We start from the raw sequence: 19,856 nt of genomic DNA on the forward strand, positions 1-19,856 counted from the left end.
ATTAATATTATGATAGATTACAACCTTGTGAGATTTCAGTTGTACATTATTGTTAGTCATGTTGTGGGTACACCACTTCCTGTGGTCATTTCATTTTTTACAAGTATTCAAATGTGTTATTTAAGAGGAATCGGGGGCTGGCCTCGTGGCGGAGTGGTTAAGTTTGGCATGCTCTGCTTCAGCGGTCTGGGTTCTCGGATTCAGATCCCAGACGTGGACCTACACCACTCATCAGCCGTGCTGTGGCGGCGACCCACATACAAAATAGAGGAAGATGGACATGGATGTTAGCTCAGGGAGAATCTTCCTCAGCAAGAAAAAAAAAAGGATCAGCTCCCTGAATGTTCACCAGGGTCCAGGTGGCCGACTTGAGAAGGTGGGAGACACAGTGCTCGCAGAGTTCATTTTCTGTCCAATTCTGATGCTGGTGGGGCTGTGACATTCTCTGTTCCTCGATGGTTTGGTCTGTCCCCTGCTTGGCGGTGCTGTGTGGCCTGCTGTGATCAGACACTTTTTTGTATTGCATCATTTCAAGAGGCTCCTATCTGCCCGGTTGTCACACTTCTAGGAAGAGGTCTGTCGTGGACTGATTGGAGTCCCTCCAAATTCTTATGTTGAAGCGCTAAATCCCAGGACCCCAGAAGGTGACTGTGTTTGGAGATGGGTCTTTCAAGAGGTGTTTAAGAGGTCATTAGGGTGGGTCCCCCCCGAGTCTGACTGGTGTCCTTAGAAGAAGAGATGAGGACACAGACATGCACAGAGGGACGACCACGTGAGGACACAGGGAAGAGGTGGCCCTCTACACGCCGTGGAGACAGGTCTCGGAGGTCAGAGGGAACCAACCCTGCCGACACCTTGATCTCGGACTTCCAGCCTCCAGGGCTGAGGGAAAACAGAATTTCTGTCGAGTCCCCCGGTGTATGGCACTTGGTTGTGACAGCCCTCGCAAACCTGTACAGGGTCCGACAGTGACGGCTGTAAAATGCCCCCATGGACCTCTTCCCTCATGGTTTCATTCATTGCTGATCTGAATCAGCTATTTCATTTGATGTTGCAAACTTATAATTTTCTCTTCTGATCGTGTTTTCCACATTGATTTGCTGGAAATTCTTCCCTAAAGAACTTCCCTGCCTCGGCGAGAGCCACTGGCTCATCGTGAGACACAGTTCCTCCAGCTGAGTGGGATAAACGCTTAACTCCTTCCGTTGCACGGCCGCTGTTCAGACTAAGAAGTTAGTGTCCCAGTCACTTCTGATGGTGAAACGAAGCTCGTTATTTTGTTATTTTGTTCGCTCTCTCTCATTACGAACTCGTGCTTCTTCCGCTATTTAATGGGTTCCAATCAATGGCAGTATTCTCGTTGTTGCTGCTGCTCAAGCTGTCACGTCTTTGGCCAAGAGGAACCCTTTCAGGCTGACACTGTGTCCTTCCAGACACAGCCCCTCTTCACATTGTCCTCATTGTCCTCTTGCTTTCTGGCTCAAGGCTTCCCATCCCCGCCCTTCACGTTTCCTGCCCAGTCCCGGAATTGGCCATTTCTCCAACGTGGGTGCCCGGGCTACTCATTGCTCTTGGGGTTGTCATCGTTTCCAGGCCTTTCCAGTGAACGGAGCTAGGAAACACACACTTGCGAAAGGAAAAACAAATAACCGCAAGTTCATACTGAATATTTCCAGTTCACACTTCACATCACGGTGTTTTTCCTTCTCTTTTCTCTTTCCCGAAACATTTTCGTTTCTAAAACCATGAACACACTCATTTGCATTTTTCCATTAGATGCAAAACGGTTTCCAAATAATAGGTCAGTATTAACTCCTGAAAGTCAAACTACGGAAGGAAGTTTAAGATTTCTTCGCAGCTCTGGCTGTTCTTATAATAGGTCTCACTGTGGATGGATAATAAAAACACCAGGTCGCTTGAAATAATTCTCTTCTCTGTGTAGCTGTGGTATGACATTGACACACAGTCGTTTCCGTTTGGTTTTTGATATTAAGCGTGATTCCAAAGTCAAAGCCACAGAAAAAGGGATGTCCAGAGAGAGCTTGTCTCCATCGTCCCTGTCCCAAATTGTCCCCTCCTTTCCCCATAGGCAACCATGCTCGTTCGTTTCTGGTTTGTCCTTCTGGTGTTTCTTTTTGCAAATATAAAGCAGGTGTGTGTGTGTGTGTATGACCTTCCTTCTCACACAAAAACTAGCATTCTATATATACTTGTCTTCCCTTTTTTTTTTTAACTACAACATATCCTGAAGGCCTCATACCAGCATCAAGAGATGCCCTCGTTCCTTTTTACAGCTAGTATTCCATTGTGTGGCCGTGTACGTTGTTGGACACCTTAATGACAGACAGTAAGCTGTCTGCAGTCTTTTGCCATCACGGCCAGCACCGCACTAACGAACCTTCGCATGGTGTCTCCTATTTTTGCTAGCATCTGTAGGATGGGTTCGTAGGAGTGGCATGGCTGATGAGAGAGATGCATAGATGGTTTTGCTAGATAGCACCGCACTCCTCTTCATTCTGCATTGCCACCAGCAAGGGACGAAAGTGCCCATTTCCTCACAGCCACACCCACGAGGGTGCTGCGAAACTTCTGGTTTGTGTCAGCCTGCTTAGGTGTGAAATGGTCTTTCAAGATTGTTTGAAATGGGCCTTTCTCTTGCTATGAGTGAGGTCCAGCATCTTTTCCAAAGTTTAGGGGCCATTTTCCTTTCTTTTTCTGGGAACTCACTCTGATATCTTTTGCTCATTTTTTCCCCCTAACTTGGTCTGTTTCTTCTTGATTTTTAGGAACTCTTTATCTATTAGGGATATTAGCCGTTTTCGATACAGGTTGCAATTTTTCCAGTCTTAAGTTAGAAGGGAATTCATCCACGGTTTCTTTAGTACTTGGATGGTCTTCTTTCTTACATTTAGATCTCTGATCCATCTGGAATGTATCCTGGTTTTTGGAATGAGGTAAGGATTCAATTTCATCTTTTCCCAAATTGTGGTCCAGTTGTCCCAGCATCATTTAGATGAAGTCTGTCCTTTCTCCATTGACTTGCGACGTCACCCTAGCCATACACCAACTTTCCATAATCACTCGGGTCTATTTCTGCACTTTCCCTTCTGTTCCAGGGGTCTGTCTGTCCACTCGTGCACTGCTGTTTTAATTATGGCGGCTTCATTAGGTTCTATCTGGTAGGGTTGAATGCCCCCTCCCCGCCCCACTGCCCACGGCTGTATTTCTTGCCTAGGTTCTCCTGGCCATTCCTGCTTATTTATTTTTGTATATGAATGTTAGAATCAACCCAAATCCACTAAATATATGTTATCACATTTGGGTCACACTGAAATCATCAACTAATTTAGGAAGACTCGGCCCCTATATAATGTCGTCTTCCTAACCCAAGAACATTTATATCATCTTTTCGTTCAAGTCCCCTTTTGAGTCACTTAGGAATATTTTATTGAAGTTTTCCTTAAAGATCTTCCTTAAGACTTTGCACATTTTTGGAAAAGTTTTGCCTGAGTATCTTATACTTTATTTTTGTTGCTGTATAAATGGGGCCTTCTTCTTTATTTCTAAGTGGGGATTTTTGTACTCTTGTAGGCTATTGACTCCCGTATGTTAATGCTATATCCAGTTACCTTATCGAATTCTCTCAAGTCTGTACTAGTTTATCTGTTGATTTTTTTGGGTTTTCCAGAAATGTAATCACATCGTCTGCAAACAGACATGGTTTTACTTCTTCCTTTCCAGTTGTGGTTTCTTGAATTGCTTCCTTTCGTCTCGTTGCAGTGGCCAGCCCTCTCATCGCTCACCAAGTCGTAGTGGCAAGTGGACAATTTTGTCTCGTTCCTGACTTTAGTGGGAAAGCAAGTTTCCATTAAGTAACATGCTGGCTGAAGATAAATTTATCATTTCCTGGTGATTTTTTTTTTTATAATCACGAATGCGTGCTGAATTTTGTCAGTTGCCCTTTCCGTGTTTGAGGATGTGCATATGACTTTTTAACTTAAGATTTTAATACAGTAAATTGTATTGAACCATCCTTGCTTTCCTGGGATGAATCCCACTTGGTTGTGATTTTTTTTTTTATTAAAGATTTTATTTTTTCCTTTTTCTCCCCAAAGCCCCCCAATACATAGTTGTATGTTCTTTGCTGTGGGTCCTTCTAGTTGTGGCATGTGGGACGCTGCCTCAGAATGGTTTGATGAGCAGTGCCATGTCCCGCACCCAGGATTCAAACCAACAAAACACTGGGCCACCTGCAGCGGAGCGCACGAACTTAACCACTTGGCCACAGGGCCAGCCCCCGGTTGTGATTTTTTTTAATGTGCTGTTGGATTCTGTTCTATAAGAAAATTTCGGAGGAAGTAGGAGGAGGTGGAGCTCACAGTGGGCAGCCCTGGAGAGCCAAGAAGGTCTCCCTGATGGGGGGCCGGTCAGGGAGGGCAGATCGATGGTGTGGGGTGGAGCTGTGAGCCAGGGCCCCTCATGCCTTCCCCAGTGAAAGTGTCTGGGCAAGAGGAAGGCAAGAGAAAATGGCTTCAATCCATCTTAAAAGGAATCTTTCAATTTAAATACCCATCAATGAGGAACTAGTTAAGTAAATTATGGTACCTTCGTGCAGCAGAATACTATATGGCGGTTAAAAAGAACCAGGAACCTCCTAATGTGCCAGTATGGAACCATCTCCAGTTCTAGTGCATGTAAAGCAGAGTCTTCACTGTTTATATAAAAAAAGGAGGAAAAAGAATTTGAGAACCAGATTTGCTTATACATTATATGCCTAAAATAGCTCCTGAAGGAGACACAAAAGACAGACAGCCTGCTTGCCTCCAGGGAGTGTGAAACTGGGCGGCTGGGGACAGTAAGGAGACTTCCCTCTTTCCTGTAGGTGTAGTTTGGCTTATGAGCTCCACCAATGTCCTACCCAGCCAAAAAATAAACATGTCAAACGAAAACTCGGAACTAAGAAAATGGACTCGGGGGGCCCGATTTCTTTCCCAGCCCATACAATCCTAGATTCCCCACCTCTGTGGGGGCACAGGGGGCCACCGTGCCCACCAGCCTCTTCCTCACCCAGCCCCGTCTGTGGATGCCTAGGTGGGCCGGGCCCCCAACATCGTCATCGTGTTTGACTGTTCCATGGAGACGATGGTCCAGAGAGCGCTGTGCCGGGGCCAGGTGGAGCGCCGGGCAGATGACTGCGAGTCGGCCATCCGCCAGCGCCTGGAGACGCACTACACCATGAGCGAGCCCGTCCTGACCTTCTACCAGCAGAAGAACCTGCTCCGAAACGTAGGTGCCCCCTGCTTGCCGGGCACCGCCCAGCCCCGGGGGGGCAGGTGCAGCTGAGGCAGCCCAGGGCAATCCCACTTCCTCCATTCGGCAGTTGGGGCTTGGGCTGCGGCCTCCCAGCTAGGACAACGTTTAAGGTCTAAAGAGAACGACTGGCTCCCAAACTGCAAAATTAAATACATTTTAGAACGTGTCTACAAAATGTGTTATGACAACTGGTGGCCCGCAGCTCAACTCAAACCCAGCCGTGCAGATTCTCAAGGTGGAAAACAGGGATATCTTCATTCTTAGGGGAGCCCCCGCCCCCCCCAGTTCCCGTACTTTTCACTGTTAGGAAGATGGGGAACTTTGCTGATGCTCCCATCCCATCCCGACTGAAGGTGAGTGAGGTGAGGCTGCTGAGGGACTGCGAGGCCCCGTGGAACCAGCTCCAGCCAACGAGGACGGGACGGAAGGGCCACTGGGCGAGGCCCCGCACACTCCTCCCTCCCGTGGCCTGTTCCGAGGGACAGCTTCTCCGCACAGCTTTTGTGGCCGAGTGACCAGCCGTTAGTAACACGTGGCCTTGTGTTGCAGCCTTCCTGACCCAGTTCCCTCTGTCCTCACTTGCTCGGCCCTGGGGCTGCACCTCCTGCTTCTTTATCAGCACCTGATAGACCTGCGAACCTGTTCCCCCTTGTCAGAGGGGTGGACAGTGTCCCTGCTGTGACTCTGAACTGACCCCTCCTGCTCCTCCCCCCCAGATCTTGGCAGAAGAAGCTCCAGAAAACATTTTTGCTAAGTGCTGCTCCGTCATCGAAAGCCTGCAGTGAGAGGCAAGGCGGTGGGGGCTCTGCCTCCCTGTCCCCTGGGGACCCGCACGGGGCTCATCAGGGGGCACAGTGCCCAGGAGGTAAGACGTCTGGGGAGGGGACCCCGGGTTCTAATCTGAGCCCACTGCCCAGGGGACCCCAGAGCGACAGCACCCCTCTTCCTGGCCCGACTGGAAGCAGGCCACCAACAAACACTCCCATTGGACACATTGCTAACAAACTTGGAAGGTTGTGGGGGCTGCTGTGCACCCCGATTCTCAGTGTGAAACCTCACTTGTAAGCGTTGCTATTCAACCACAAGTCCAAAATGAACACTCCAGTCACACGGGATGCCTCCAGATGACCGCGCCCGGGTCAGACAGCTCAGGTGGCCCCTCAGCTCCCTCTCCCATCTCTCTCCTCGTCCTTGGGAGGCCAGGGCCTGCCATCAGGCACTGGAACCGCACCATTGCCATGCACAGGCCAGGCTGCCACCTCAGGCTCGCTAAGGAAATAGGCCACAGCCAGGTCGACTCCCGTGAGGCACGGCCTGGGTTTGCTGTGGTGGCAGACTGCAGCCATGGGAACACCTGTCCCTGGGGAGCCCCTGGGTGCCTTGCTCCCCAAGTCCCCAGAGGGCTAAGGAGGATGGGGGAAGGCTGCACCGCAGGGGCTCAGCCCGTTCCCTTCCTGCAGGGCAAGACCAGAAGGGGCAAGTCTCTGGGGGGCCAGACCCCACGTTCCTCGGCCAGCCTCGTTCCACTTCAACTCTATGAACACAACTGCGGCCAGCACGCAGCGTTAGACAAAAAGCACTTTTATTTAACCAAAAAAAAACGGGGGGGTGGGGGGGAGTTAGGAAAGCACAACGCGCCTGCAAAAAACTATTTTCTCTTGTAATTCTGTTTTCTTAAAAAAAAAAAAAAAGGTAAAACACAACACAAAGCTTGTAATTTCCAATCACCATTATCAGGCTTTTACAACATCTATAAAGAACGAACAGCTGCTTCAAAACTCTACAGGGGGAGGAGGGGGGAGAGAGGGGGAGAAGGAGAAAGGGAGAAAAAAAGAGAGAGAGAGAGAGAGAGACGGCACCCAGCAGACACGGGGAGGTTTTATCATTTATTTGTGAAGTTAAAAACGAGCGATAAAAAGTAAAAACTGCCATACAATTTTTTTGTTTGTTTTGTTCTCAATTTGTTTTCAGTTTCAATGTCCTCTTGAACAGATGAAACACGACAGACCAGTCCTGGGGGTGGGGGGATGGGAGGGGCCGCGGGGGGAGCCGAGCGGGGTGGGAGGAGGAGAGAGAGGAGGAGCAGAGGCCGAGGGGCTCACTGAGGGGCGGGGGGCTTTCCTGCAAGAGCAACACCTGGTCCAGGGAATGTTCCAGCTCTAACTAGAAAAAAAGAAATAGCAAGAGGGACTTTGTTTCCTTTTCAAAAGTTTATTTTAAAAACACGAAGAGGGCCGAGGGTGGGAGGGAGAAAATGAATTGCTTTCCCCTGAAAAAGGCAGTTTCAGGAAGGCTGGGGAGGTATAGAGATTTTTATATATATATATATAATTTTATAGGTTTTGCTTTTAAATTTTTTTTTCTTTTTTTCTTTTTTTGCAGAGATTTAGTTCTCGCTATCTTCTATGGCTGGCTCAACATAAGGATCCGAATTTTGAAAGGAAAAAAAGCATGTGAGACACACAGAATGAGCGAGAGAGCGAGAGCCCGGCGTTGCCCGTGCAGTGACCTCCGAGCCACTCACAGTGAGGGCTCCCCCGCACCCCCCACGGCAGCCGTCGCTCTCTCGCCAAACGGAGGAAAAAAAAGAAACCAAAAAAAAGCCCCCAAACAGAACAAAATGGAAAAATAATAAAAGATTTTCACAGATGAAGAAGTTCACATTCATTCGATTCATTGAGCCTGCGGAGAGGGAAGAGATAGGAATTGGTCACTACGGGGAGGGGAGTGGGGCCGGGAGACGAGGGGACGGTGGCGAGCAGGGGCCAGGAAGCCCCTCTCCCGGGCCTGTGGTGAGCTCAGGCTGGAAGGATGTGTTTGTAACTGTCTAGTCAAGTGCTCTGGGGACTCGGCTGAAGTCAGACTGGCTCCTGATGAGAGAGAGAGTGACACCAAGGCAGGGAGGAGAGAAGCAGGGGCCGCAGAAGGACAGAGAGAGAGGGGGAGAGGGGGGGAGAAGCGCTTAGGGTCTGGAGGGAGAAGGGTGCCCTCTGTCTTCAGGAAGGCGGGCGGCTCCCGGCGCATCACAACATGAACAATCTCAGAGATCACGGTGTCCCCACAACACCCCTGTGAGGTAGGTTGGAAGGTGGCAGCGATCGTCATGCCCACTTCACAGACAAGACCGGGACACAGAGGCGGGCGCGCAGGCAGAGGCAGCCAGGCCCTGGCGGAGGGAGTGCGGGGTCCCGAGGCCGGGCCCCTGGGCAGGCTCCCCGAGACCTGCCAGAGCCAGGGCTGACCCCCGCGGGGGCCGCCGGCAACACACACAGTCACTTGGACACGGGGAAAGATCGTGGGTTTAAAAATAAAGACTAAAAAGAACAAAACCCAAAAAAGTAATGCAGAAGAGGGGAAAACAGATCCGTTTTCTTCCCAAGTGGCCAGATTTTGAGTGAGCGAGTTAGCAGCCAGGACGGCGATCAATGTTGGAGCGATGGCCTGCCCCACCCCCAGGACTACCCACCAGTTCCACAGTTCCACCTGGCGTTTGCTTCCGCTCTCCCCCAGCATCACAACAGCGTTACACAGGAACAAGCGGGCCGGCGGAGGGAGGCCTCTTCGTGGACCCAGCGCACACGTCCCCCGGCTCACGGGGACTCCCGGAGACCTCTGGCCACACGGCCCCCGCTGCAGGCATCAAGGACACACCCCGCAGGGGAAGGGATTTCCGGCGCTACCCACTAAGGCAGGATGGACGGTGGCCGGGGGTTGGAAGGAAAAAGGAGGAGGAGGAGGGTGGCAATTCCCACTTGCCTGCTGCTGTCCCTGCTGTGTGGGTGGAGGCTGGGGGCCGCCAGGACCTGGAGTCTGTCCGTAGTAAGCGGCCTGCTGTCTGTAATATTCAGCCCAGGCGGCGCTGTAGTCCGGCTGGGAGCCTGGCGGTGCTCCCGGACCCCCTCCGCTGGCCACTTGAGCTATGGGGGTGCAGAGGGTGAGTGCAGGTGGCTGGGGAGAGCGGGCCCGACCCTGCCCTGCGGCCCCCGGCTCACCTTGCTTCTTGTAGTACTCCTCCCAGGCTTTCGTGTAGTCCTGCTGCGGGGGTGCTCCGGGCTGCTGGGGCTGCTGGCCTGCGGAGGCCCCGAAGAGGTCAGAGCCGGCCCGGCCGCAGCCCTCCCGCTCCCTCTGGCTGCCAGGAGCCCCTGCGGCCGCACACTCACCGATCTTTTTGTAATACTCTTCCCAGGCCTTAGTGTAGTCCGATTGGCCGGTGGGCGGGGGCTGAGGGGGCTCGCCCTGGGTGGGTGGGGCCGCGGGGGCCGGTGCGGGGCCGGGCACAGGGCCTGGAGGCTGCTGGTAGTAGTGTGAGTAGTAGGCGGCCCAGGCGGCGTTGGGGTCTGCAGCAGCCGCAGCGGCTTTGTCTGCGGGAGGTGGAAGGGCGGGCTGAGGGGCGGCCCCTTGGCGCCCAGGCCCCGTCCTGCCCCCTGCCCGGGCGGCTTTACTTACTTGGGTCATGAGGAGCAGGCGGTTGCCACTGGGGGTAGGTATTGCCCCAGCCCTGGGGTGGGTACTGGTGAGGAGGGGGGCCTCCAGCACTGCGGGGCAAGAAAGAGGGGGACAGGTGAGCTGGGGCTGCTCCAAGGGGCAGGATGGCCAGGAGGAAGTGGGCCAGGCCCTGACCACGGCCTGCGCAGAGCCACAGGCTCCTCGCCCAGAGAAAGGCGTGAGGACACCAGCTACGTGCGCCCAAGGACGTGCGAGTCCCCAAATTCAAATACCCGGATTACACTAGGAGGCTAGGATCGGCACTGACGGCTGCTTAAATACGGCACCTGTAAGACGAGCTGGACGGCCGTGTTTGCGGCCTGCACAATGAGAACTTCCAGAAGGCAGGATGGCCCTCTCAGTGGCAAAAGGAAACGAGGCCGGTTGCTCTTCTTGCCAACACAGCCACCCCTACATCCCAAATCCCAGGAAGCTGAGAGAATACTCACTGAGGGGGAGCCCCGGGAGGCCCCTGATTGAAGGGCCCGGGGTTGAAGGGCCCCATGGGGCCGGCAGGGCCTGGACCCCCAGGGCCTGGTCCGACTGGGCAGAGGGGACCCTGGAAAATGGAGAATGGGACAAGGTCAGTGGGGAGGGAGGGAGACAGGAGCCGAGCTCAGGCTCCCAGCACCCTCCCTGAGCCCACCTCAATCTTCTCCTCGATGAGCTGCTTGGCATGGTCGATCTGCTGGGGTGAGCCGCGGATGATGAACAGTTTGAAGTTGGGGTCCCCGTTGGGCGGCAGCTGCCGGGAGATCTCGACGAAGGCGCCCGTCTGCTGGTTTATGGCTTTCACGTTCTCGCCACCTGTGGGGGGGTCCCAGGCAGTGAAGGGAGGGTGGGAGGATAGCGCGGGGGAGGGATGGCACATGGTACGGGGGGTCCCTACTCACCTCGGCCGATGACCAGCCCGCACTTGTGCGTGGGGATGGAGAAGGTCATCTCCCCGCCAGGCGGGCCCCAGTTGCCCTGGCCCCTTCCTCGGCCCCGGCCCCCTGGGGGCATGCCAGGACCCCCTGGAGGGCCTGGGGGCCCACTCTGCAAGACAGAGAGATGGAGGATCAAGGCAGGAAGCCAGCCCGGCTCCTGGGAGGGCCGGCTGCCCCCTCGGCCCACACCAGCCCCTCCCCATGGCCCCGTCACCCACCCTGAGGCTTTGGAGGAGGTCATTGATGATCCGTGCTGCATGCTCGCACCGGTCCGGGGGCCCCATTATGTGAGCGATCTTCTCGGGACCCGTCCCGTCATCTGAGGCAAGCACCCAGAGAGCAGAGAGAGGGATTTATGAGAAGCACAACCCCACAGCCTTAGAGCACTGCCTCCCCGGGCACTGCCGCGCCAAGGGGGCAGTCTGAAATAGCTCAGACTCAGTGCCGCCAGCCGCAGGCCCCGTACTTGGGAGCCGGGAAGGAGGCCGGCGGGCTCAGTTCCCAAGAAGGAAGCCGAGCAGCCACGGCAGTTGGCGGCTGAGGCTCCCGTCTATGCTTGGCACCCCCAAAGCTGACGGACGCCTCTCACGGAACTCAGAGCAACGAATCTCTGAAGAGTAAATGAAGGCCCGCCCTGCACACACCTGCCACCCAGAGCCGCTCCCTGAGGCCTGGCAGGAGCTGGAAGCTGGGGGAGCCAGCTGACCCAGCGCAGGGCACCCCGGCTGCCGTGGTGGGAGGGGCCATGGGGTGGAGAGGCGGAAGGGGACACTTGACGGCAGAGGAAAACACTCCCTCTGGACCTGGAATGTCTGCCCATCGTGGACTCTCACGTGGCTGTCTCATGGAAGGAGACACAGCACGTCCTCACGACTGGTCTAGGAGTCACGAGGCCCCGCAAAGAGGCTGAACAGGCTAACCGCGGTGCCAAGCTGCCCGCAACGGAGCCTAAACGGAGCCTAAGTGCTCCTACAAGGACAGAAGTGGCTGCCCACGCCCTGCCGCCTGGCTCATCTCCTGAGCTGGGCCCTGACCTTGCTTGAACTGTATCCGCACACCGGCGTCATTCTGGATCTTCTTGATCATCTCTCCGCTCCGGCCGATGACCACACCGACAGAATGCCTGGGCACTGGCACCTGAGGAGGGAGGGAGGCACAGGGTCAGTTGGGTTCTACCCTGGCAGCTCTGCTGCCCTCTGCTGCCCAACGGCCAGGAGAAGAGCCATCCCCACGCCAAGGCCCTCCATCCATGGGCTGGAGGCCTGTACTCACGTCAATGCCCCCGCCAATCCGGGATCCATACTCATTCCGGTCCCCAAAGCCGCCCTGGTCACGCTCCCGAAGGATGTCCATCACCATCTCGCAAGCTTGCTGCAAACACACAGGGTATGGCGCACGTGGCGAGTCTGGCTGCCCCCGCCCGCCAGCGTCCCCCGTCCTGAGGGGTCACGGGGCTGAGGACCGACACACGTGGGCTGAGCACTTTATCTGCCACCCTGAGAGGCAGGCACGACCTGCACCCACATTTTCCAGATAAGAAAACGGAAGCTCAAGGGTTTAGGCCGCTTGCTCGCGCACCAACGACTGAGAGGAAAGAGTTCAGCACCAGGACCTGAGTTCTGCGCTCACTTCAAAGCCAGCGCTCTTCAAAACCTCTCCACCCTACGCTCGATCATAGTCTCCAGCAAAGGCAGACCCCTGCTGACTCGCCGGCCTCGCTTCTCCAGCAGCCCCAGCCCCGAGGGTGCACCCACCTGCACTTTGTAAGGATCCCCAATGATCCGGAGAGGTTTGTCCACGTTTGTGTTCTGGGAACCGTCTTGAATTAAAATCATCTTCACTCCAGCTCGCTCCTGTGCAAGTAATGCTGACTGTCAGGGCTGGGCTTCCACGGGACTTCCCGGGGCTGGCGCACGCGTGGGGCGGGCGCGACCCCAAGGACAAAAGACTCCAGCCAAGCAGTCAATGTGCCTGTGTGTGTGTGCATGTGAGACACACACACAGGAAGGGAACTCTCCTGGGATGGAAGGGGCTGCTGTCCTCCTACCCCCTCACCTGCAGCTGCTTAATCGTCTCCCCGCCTTTGCCAATGACCAGGCCAGCCTTCCCGGCAGGAATCATAATCTCCTGTACCGTGCCGTTCTGGCCGCCGTTGGCGTTGTCATGGAACTGTCCTGGGGGGCCGCCACGACCCCGAGAGACGATGTCATCCAGCATCATCTTTGCTTTCCTGGGAAGGGGAAGAGCAGAATGCTATCACCTGAAGGAACACTGGCCCAGCGGCCCCCCAGCTCAAAGAGAAGGAGGCGACTGGAACACATGCGTCTGCGGCAATCCGGGCCAGGTTTCCCAGATCTTAGGAGGCGGAGGAATCCGTGTGTCAGCACACCCCTCTGGAGACGGCGGGGGTTGAGGGCCATGGCGTGCAAGTCAACCCCAACTTTCAAAGGGACCGAGAGGGCTGCTGCCCGCTCGCTCATCGTGGTGACAGGCCCAGCCAGGGACTTACTGGACGGACTCCGGGGCTCCTGTCAAGGACACACTGCGCTCGGGCAGGCCGCCGCTGTCTGGAGACAAAAGGAAATAAGATCAATGCCTTCCTGGATCTGAGGACACTAGAAAGGCCTTCTAGGGGGGTGAGGAAACTTCCAGAACAACCAGCGGCCACTTCTCCCGCCACTCAGCAGCCTGACAAATCAGTTTACCTCCCCAAACACCTGGGAGGCTGCAATATGCAAGGCTAAGGTCAGGAAGCTTCGAGTCCAGAAGGGAGTCAAAACTTTTAAAGAAAAAGACAAAGTGGAAGGAAAGGCCGATTCCAGAAGGTCCAAAACCTGGGCCACTCCCCCCACCCCTGATGATCACAGCACCCCTCCCAGCCAACAACTCCACATGCACTAGACCTATCTTCAGGAACCCCTGCCCAGTAGGCGCAGGCAGGTGAGCAGAAGAACCGGGACGGAAACCCAGGCCAGCCCTCCAAGCTGTTCTATCTACCGCACCCCCGACCCTCACGTATTCACGCCAACTTTCCACTAGTTTAGTTTACGGGGCGGCTTAACCAAATGTTTCAGAGCAGGGTCTGGACCAGATTCTCTGTCGATTCTACATCTTCCACAGAGCCCTCCCCGCCAATTGTAGAATGAAAGAAAACAACAGTTGCAGCTAGCCTCGAGGCGCTGTACCAGTTGAGCTACTGCGCTGAGCCTGGCACACAGAAAGCGCTCAACAAACACAAGCCCCCCGTGTCACTTCTCTCCAGTCACAGCGAGTTAGGGGGTTATTTACAAAGCACAGAGACCTAAGCCTGCCGTGGGCCCAGCCCAGTGCCCATGCTAGCACGAGTCTGGCTCTCTCGTACCTGGAGAAATCTGGACCTTGCAGCCTGAATCCTGCTGGATTTTGTTGATCTGTTCGCCTCCTCTGCCAATGACTAGGTGGAGAGAAGGGAGAAAATCAGAGACTGACAGCACTGAAGACAGTAGCAGGGGTTCCCGCCCCGCTGGTGTTAAGGGGGTAGCTCCCCGTGGAGAGCTCTGCCATGCCCCCAACCCAGAGAGAATGGGTGAGAGCAGAACATGGGAGGCCTCAGACTGAAAGCTTCTGGGCCGCAGGTGCTCCCCAGACCCTGGCCCCGAGAGGGGTGGAGAATGGGTGTCCCTGAGCACGGTGACCCACACTCACTTAGTCCCACCATGCCGTCGGGGACCCTGTACTCTTCTGTCATCGAAGTCCTGCAAAGACAGACGATGAAAGTCAGTCTCAAGCGGAAAAGAAGTGGAGGGGGACGGAAGGGCCACACGGTCTCCTAGCACAACAGCCCCTGCCCCTGGGGGCCCTCGACACCAATGGCCTCTGACCCTGCTTCCTCTAACATGGGACCAAGAACCCACAGGCCTGAGCTGAGTCTGACTATGGCACGGGGCTCTGTCTCCCCACAGCAAGTCACTCCACCTCTCAAGGCCTCAGTTTCCCCATCCGGGCCACGAGAGGCTGGGCTTGGGGCAGCATGGCCCCTGGACTGGTGCTGCCCCACTGACTCAGGGTGAGAGCAAGCCCTAAACACTTTGATGGCAATCTGATCGAGTCATTTCACACCTGTTGACTTTACTTAAAAAAGACAAACATTCAGTTATCTTTTTTATTTCATTTTCCTAGTAAGTCGTTTTTATCGTTATTTTGCAAAACTTCCAGCCTGTTAAAAAACCAAACAACGTGGTCTTTCAGAAAGGATTTTAAGTCAGACGACCGAGGTCATCGGGGCAGGGAGGGAGGAGAGACCCCCAGCTCCACCAGCTCAGGGAACAAGCCCCTGCAGAAGACAGATGCAAAAACCAAGGCCAGTCCCCAGCTTCCTCTAGGAAGATGGATGTCTGTGCTCCCATGTCCCCACCCCACAAAAGAAGCAATAGGGCGCAGAGACAAGCCCTATGTCATCACGGCTGATGACCAGAACCTCCTCCTTCTTATGGCCCAGACAAGGACGTACGAGGGACGAATGCAGCTCCTCTGCCCGTACGCCCCCTCAGTGGTTGACCAGCAATGGAGACAAGGCCCTAAACGGCGCAGACCCCAGACCCACTGTCCCAGGTCGGTAAGACAGGCCAAAGACAATGGACAGAAGCTCAGCTCACCTGGGGGGAGGGTGGATGGGTCCCAGTTGAGAACTGATGGCTGCAGAGAGAAAAGCGAAAGGAAGATTGGCCTGGCTCCTCTTTGGGACCCGCGCGCTGCTGGCCCCAGGTCCTCCTGCCCGCACGGGCGACCAGCACTTGTGACAGTGCTTCTGAGCTTCCCCGGCACCTGAGCACTACGGGACCCTCCTCCCAACAGCAGATGCACCCAGTATCTCCGCCTCAATTTCTGGGGGTTCCGGGACCCCTAAAGCTCTTGGGCCCCCGAGGATGAAAACCTAGAGCCTCCATAAAGGAGAAGTGCTGTCTGCTCAGTGCTTCTAGCTCCTGCTTCCGACAAGCCTCTCGCGCCCCCGAGGCTGCCCTCTGCCTGAGTCGCGCGGTGGACTTACAGTCTCCCTGGGAAGCGAGCTTCTTGCTCTCCGGCTGGTCTGTGAGAGAGAGGGGCTGTCAGATGAAGCTCCCACCCACCCCCAGCTGCCTCAAACCCGACGCTGGAGCCACATGTCCCGGCCCAATCCCCCTCCCCCAACACCACAGCTGAGACAGGAGCATGGCAGGGACCCAGCCCAGAGGGGGTCCAAACTTCAGCGCCCCTGCCACCGGCACGCAGGGTAAAGCAGCCCTTTATAATGGGGGCACACCAATGGCTGCACCGAGTCCCCCCAGCCGAGGGCGGGACCCGCCTGGGGGGCAGGGGGTCCCCGCTGAAAGCAGTGTGGCTGATCGCAGAGTCCATCCTTTTGGCTCCTGTGCGCCATGCTGCGTGCCCCAGGGCCGGCCACCCTTTGCTTCTGCGGGGCCGCGATAAGACCACCAGCATGTCCCCAGCCCACCAGAAGGGGAGGGACGGTCTGGAGAACTTACAACTTAGACCCGGTCACAATCAGCCTGCCCTCCTCTCAGCCACCTGATACGTCAGGGCGGCAGACCAAACAAAAAGAACGAACAAAGCTGGGACTGCTGAGGGTTTCAAAGACCAAATGGCAGCAGGCCTCCCGTCTTCTGGACCCCGCACAGACAAAGGCCCCTCGCTCTCTACCCCCCGCCCCACTCCTGGCAGGCAGTTACCTCCATCCTCGAGCTGTCTCTTTTGGCCCCCAAAACCAAAATCCGGAGTGCTGTTATTCACTGTCGTAGCAGCGTCGCCCCCAATTTTGGCTGCAATCTAGAAATAAAGTTGCAAGCACAGAAGAATTACCACCAAAACCAATCCTCCGTGGGGCCCAGATCAACTCAGAACACCTCCGGCTCAGGAGAACCCGAGAGCTCTTGCTGCCTGGCCCGGGAGTGGCCTTCCCCTGATTTAAGAAAGAGACTGTTGCTTAAGACATTCTAGAAAGAGTTTTCATCTAAGGCCTCAGAGTTCAAGAGCTATCCAGGAATTTCAAAACTCCCTTTCTCTGTGTGATTTGTACTTAAATTGTTTGTGGCCAGACTGTAGCCCACACTGACTCGTCCTAGAGGTAAACGGAACGGGAGCCCGGGAGGCTCCTCAGCTCATCTCCACCAGGGAGAACTTCCAGACACTTCCTTGCCCGAGTGCCCAGCACAGAGATCCAGAAAGTGTGACTGCGGCCGGTCCTTCTGGGATGCTCAGGAGCATTCCCTTTACCTCCTTCACCCTCAAAATCTTTGCATTTGTGGAACAAAATCTTGGGGAAGTTTTAGCTTCAAGGCACCTGAAATCTTCATTGGACCAAAACAAAAGATGCTTTTGGACCACATGTTACATTCTAGACACAAGAAGAGCAACTTCAAATAAACCCCAATCCAAGAAACTCAAAACAGGAGTCTACTTATGGGGTGATTACAAATTTTCCAGAAAAACACAAACCATGAGCTACAGCTCTATCTTTTCATCTCTCTTTCTCTTTTTTAACACTTTGAGCCGAAGCTCACAGGATGCCCAAATGAAGCCCTACCCCACCTCAACAGACGCCACCATCACCCCCCCCAGTTGTAGATACTTCTTAAACAAGACAGCTCAGCTCTGTCAGCACCCAGGTGGATCCCACTCCAGAGGTGACAAAGCCACAGATGACCCGGGGCAGAAACAGGGCGTCCACCTAACGGGACCTCCCACCCTGCCCTGGAGGCACTGGGACAATCCCCTAGAACGCACTCGATCGTCTGCTTCCTGAAAGAGGCGGCAAAGTCCTAGCCTGCCACCGGCCTCCTCCCCGCCAGGGCGGTGGGGAGGCCACAAATGGAGCTGGGGCGGTCAGCGACACCAGCATGTGACACCTCTCTGTTGTCATCTCCCCTCGAAACACAGTGAGGGGACCCTCCCCTCCTTCCCCCAAAGAGACAGACCACGCTTTCAAGCCACCGGAAGCATCCACGAGAGCCAGCCCCTTATGCCCACCCTCTCCATATCGCCTAAGTGCCCGGCCACTCTGGCAGCAGAAAGGTCCCCTTTCCACTTTCCAGGCGCGAGAAGAAGAACTTTCCCCCTCAAAGTCCTTCGATCCTGGGGAGCGGGCAGAAATGGGGCTGGGCTGGGGGGAAACAGGGCTCAGTGCCCCGATGGGGACCTGGGGGCCAGGCAAGACCTTCCCCGCGGGAAACAGACCCTCTGCTTCCAGGAGAGCGGGGCAAACCCTCGTGGATCCTAAACGGGGGCCCCCAAAGTGAGTCCCCGCGCCCCTGCACACCCCGGGGCCGCTCCGAGGGACCCCCCCCCGAACGCCCCTTCCCCTGCAAGGGGTCAACCGCCCTCGAGGCGCCCCGGCCGCGGCCTCCCGCCCCACGTGACCCCGCGGCGGCCCCGGCCCCCCCCCCACCGCGACCCCGCGCGCGCGCACGTGACCCCGCCCCCTCCCCCGCCCGCGCGCGCGCGCGCGCGCGCCCCTCGGGCCCGCGGCCTCCTCACCTGACGGGCCCGCTGGACGGCGTCGGCGAAGGCGTCCTTGCGGATCCCCGGGCCGCCCCCGCCGGGCGGCTGCGAGGGGCCCCCGGCCGACCCCCCGCCCGGGCCGCCGCCGCCCGGGCCGCCGCCGCCCCGGTCCCCCGCGCCCGGCGGGCCCGGCGGAGGGCCTCCCCCGGCGCCCCCTGCTCCCCCGGAACCCCCGCCTCCGCCGGCGGGCGGCGGTGGCCCGGGCGGGGGTCCTCCGGTGCTGTAGTCCGACATGGCGCGGCGGGGCCGGGCCTGGCGCGGAGGCTGAAGCTGAGGAGGAGGCGGCGGCGGCGGCGGCTCAACGCGGGAACAAGGCCTCGCTCCACACGGCCGCGGAGCACTCTGGGAAGCCAGCGGCTGGGAAGACGACGAGGGGGGAGAAGGACGCCCCTCCCGCCGCCGGCGTGACGGACGGTGCCGCCAGGCCAATGGGAGGCGGCCGCCGCTCCCAGGACACCAATCGCGGGCTCCGGAGGCGGGCGGCCAATTGGAGCGCCGCGAGACGCAGTGGGCGGGAGGCGCCGCGTGACCGACAGCTCTCGGAGGCAATGGGCTGCGGGCTGCCGGCGCTGGGAGGGCAAATCGAGGCGATCCGAGAAGCCGGGAGGCCCAATGAAGCGGGAGTTTCAGAATCGCGGGGCGGCTTCAGAGCCGGATTGCCGGGCTCCGAAGAGTCAAGCGGACAGGAAGGAGCGGGCCTGGCGAAAGGCCGCTTTGAACGGGCTGGGCGGGCGCCCGGTGAGATAGTCGTGTACGCAAACCAATGAGGACACGCGGAAGGCGGTTGTTGTGAAGATTGGCAGTCAATTTAATCCAATCCCCGACGAGTTCTGGGGGATGCGCTTGGCTTTGGGCTAGATTGCTTCTTCTGTTAACCAGAATCCTTTTCCAGCCCTGACTTCTAAGCCAATGGCTGAGCGACGGGGGCGGGTGTAAGGTGACTGACACCACTTCGGACAAATGGCAGTGAAGGAAGTGAAGGTGCCCAGCTTTGGTGGGAGCCAATGGAAGGGCACCTGCATTGGGGCGGAGCCGGCCGCCGGAGGCTAGCGGGGATTAGCCGGAGCGGGAGTGAATGGCAGCCGACGTGGGCGGCAGCGACCGGCTGCCGGGATTCAGGCCTGACGTCTGGGTTAGCGCCCCAGGAGCCTGGCTGGCTAGGCCGGGCACGTGGCCGGCTTGAGGCCTTGGAGATAGGGTGCTTCCGGGGATGGGGGTGGCCAGAGAGCAGGAGGAAACCCAGGGATCCCCTGTACCTGTTCTCCTCTTTCCACCCAGGGATCTGGAGCCCCCCACTTCCCTTCCAGGACTCACGGACTCAGCTGCCTCCCGAACTCAAGGGTCTGGGGCCATTGGTTCGCTCCCAGGACCGAGGGATCCCAGACCCTAATTCCACACCCCACACCCGCTTCACATAAGGTCCCGGGAGCCGAGCTCCAAGCTCCAATCCGAGCCTTCAACTTCTCTCCTGGAGCCAGGCATCATCCAGGCTTCCAGTTCCCACTCAGGACCGAGGGGCCCAGCCCTCCTCCAGGAAGCCCGGGTTCCCAGCTCCCCTCTTGGAGCCAGAGATTTCAGATATCCAGCTGCTGTCTT

General features: G+C 56.7%; 2 protein-coding genes across 6 annotated transcripts in view; one reads left to right on the top strand and one right to left on the bottom strand.

Annotated features, from left to right (window-relative positions):
* The window catches only part of LOC100065586 (adenylate kinase isoenzyme 1), a 16,139-nt gene extending 8,173 nt beyond the window's left edge, over positions 1-7,966 (top strand). For both annotated transcript variants that reach the window (XM_001496127.5, XM_005611490.4), the window contains exons 4-6: positions 5,092-5,286; positions 6,030-6,178; positions 7,696-7,966. In XM_001496127.5, coding sequence (XP_001496177.2) covers positions 5,092-5,286; positions 6,030-6,098 — 264 coding nt within the window. In that variant the 3' untranslated portion in view covers positions 6,099-6,178; positions 7,696-7,966. The remainder of the gene's footprint in view (positions 1-5,091; positions 5,287-6,029; positions 6,179-7,695) is intronic.
* On the bottom strand, positions 7,187-18,614 carry KHSRP (KH-type splicing regulatory protein). Of its 4 annotated transcripts, none has more exons than XR_011440395.1 (20): positions 18,237-18,614; positions 16,433-16,529; positions 15,754-15,792; positions 15,362-15,401; positions 14,412-14,461; positions 14,089-14,160; positions 13,237-13,294; positions 12,783-12,957; positions 12,482-12,580; positions 12,000-12,098; positions 11,762-11,864; positions 10,946-11,046; positions 10,692-10,836; positions 10,445-10,605; positions 10,248-10,357; positions 9,760-9,848; positions 9,474-9,674; positions 9,306-9,383; positions 8,797-9,230; positions 7,187-7,326 (listed from the first exon to the last, which is right to left on the bottom strand). XR_011440395.1 is itself a non-coding variant. In XM_023644573.2 (20 exons), the coding sequence occupies exons 1-20, from the start codon at positions 18,492-18,494 to the stop codon at positions 7,987-7,989; spliced, it is 2,145 nt and encodes a 714-aa protein (XP_023500341.1). In that variant the 5' UTR covers positions 18,495-18,614; the 3' UTR covers positions 7,187-7,986. The 4 variants fall into 4 exon arrangements, 3 of the variants coding, with proteins under 3 accessions (XP_023500341.1, XP_070128670.1, XP_023500340.1); XM_023644573.2 differs by having other exon boundaries at positions 7,187-7,995; positions 9,070-9,230; XM_070272569.1 differs by lacking the exon at positions 7,187-7,326 and having other exon boundaries at positions 8,776-9,230; positions 18,237-18,330; positions 18,475-18,613.
* Between the last annotated feature and the right edge of the window lie 1,242 nt (positions 18,615-19,856).

Source organism: Equus caballus, chromosome 7 (assembly GCF_041296265.1).
Source record: "Equus caballus isolate H_3958 breed thoroughbred chromosome 7, TB-T2T, whole genome shotgun sequence".
NCBI lineage: Eukaryota > Metazoa > Chordata > Mammalia > Perissodactyla > Equidae > Equus > Equus caballus.

Coding starts and splice junctions, on each gene's coding strand:
- KHSRP (XM_023644572.2), bottom strand. CDS start 18,494: ATGTCGGACTACAGCACCGGAGGACCCCCGCCCGGGCCACCGCCGCCC. Junction 15,793..16,432: donor GAGACAGCTCGAGGATGGAG/GTAACTGCCTGC, acceptor TCTCTCTCACAG/ACCAGCCGGAGAGCAAGAAG. Junction 14,462..15,361: donor CCCATCCACCCTCCCCCCAG/GTGAGCTGAGCT, acceptor CTGTCTTTGCAG/GACTTCGATGACAGAAGAGT.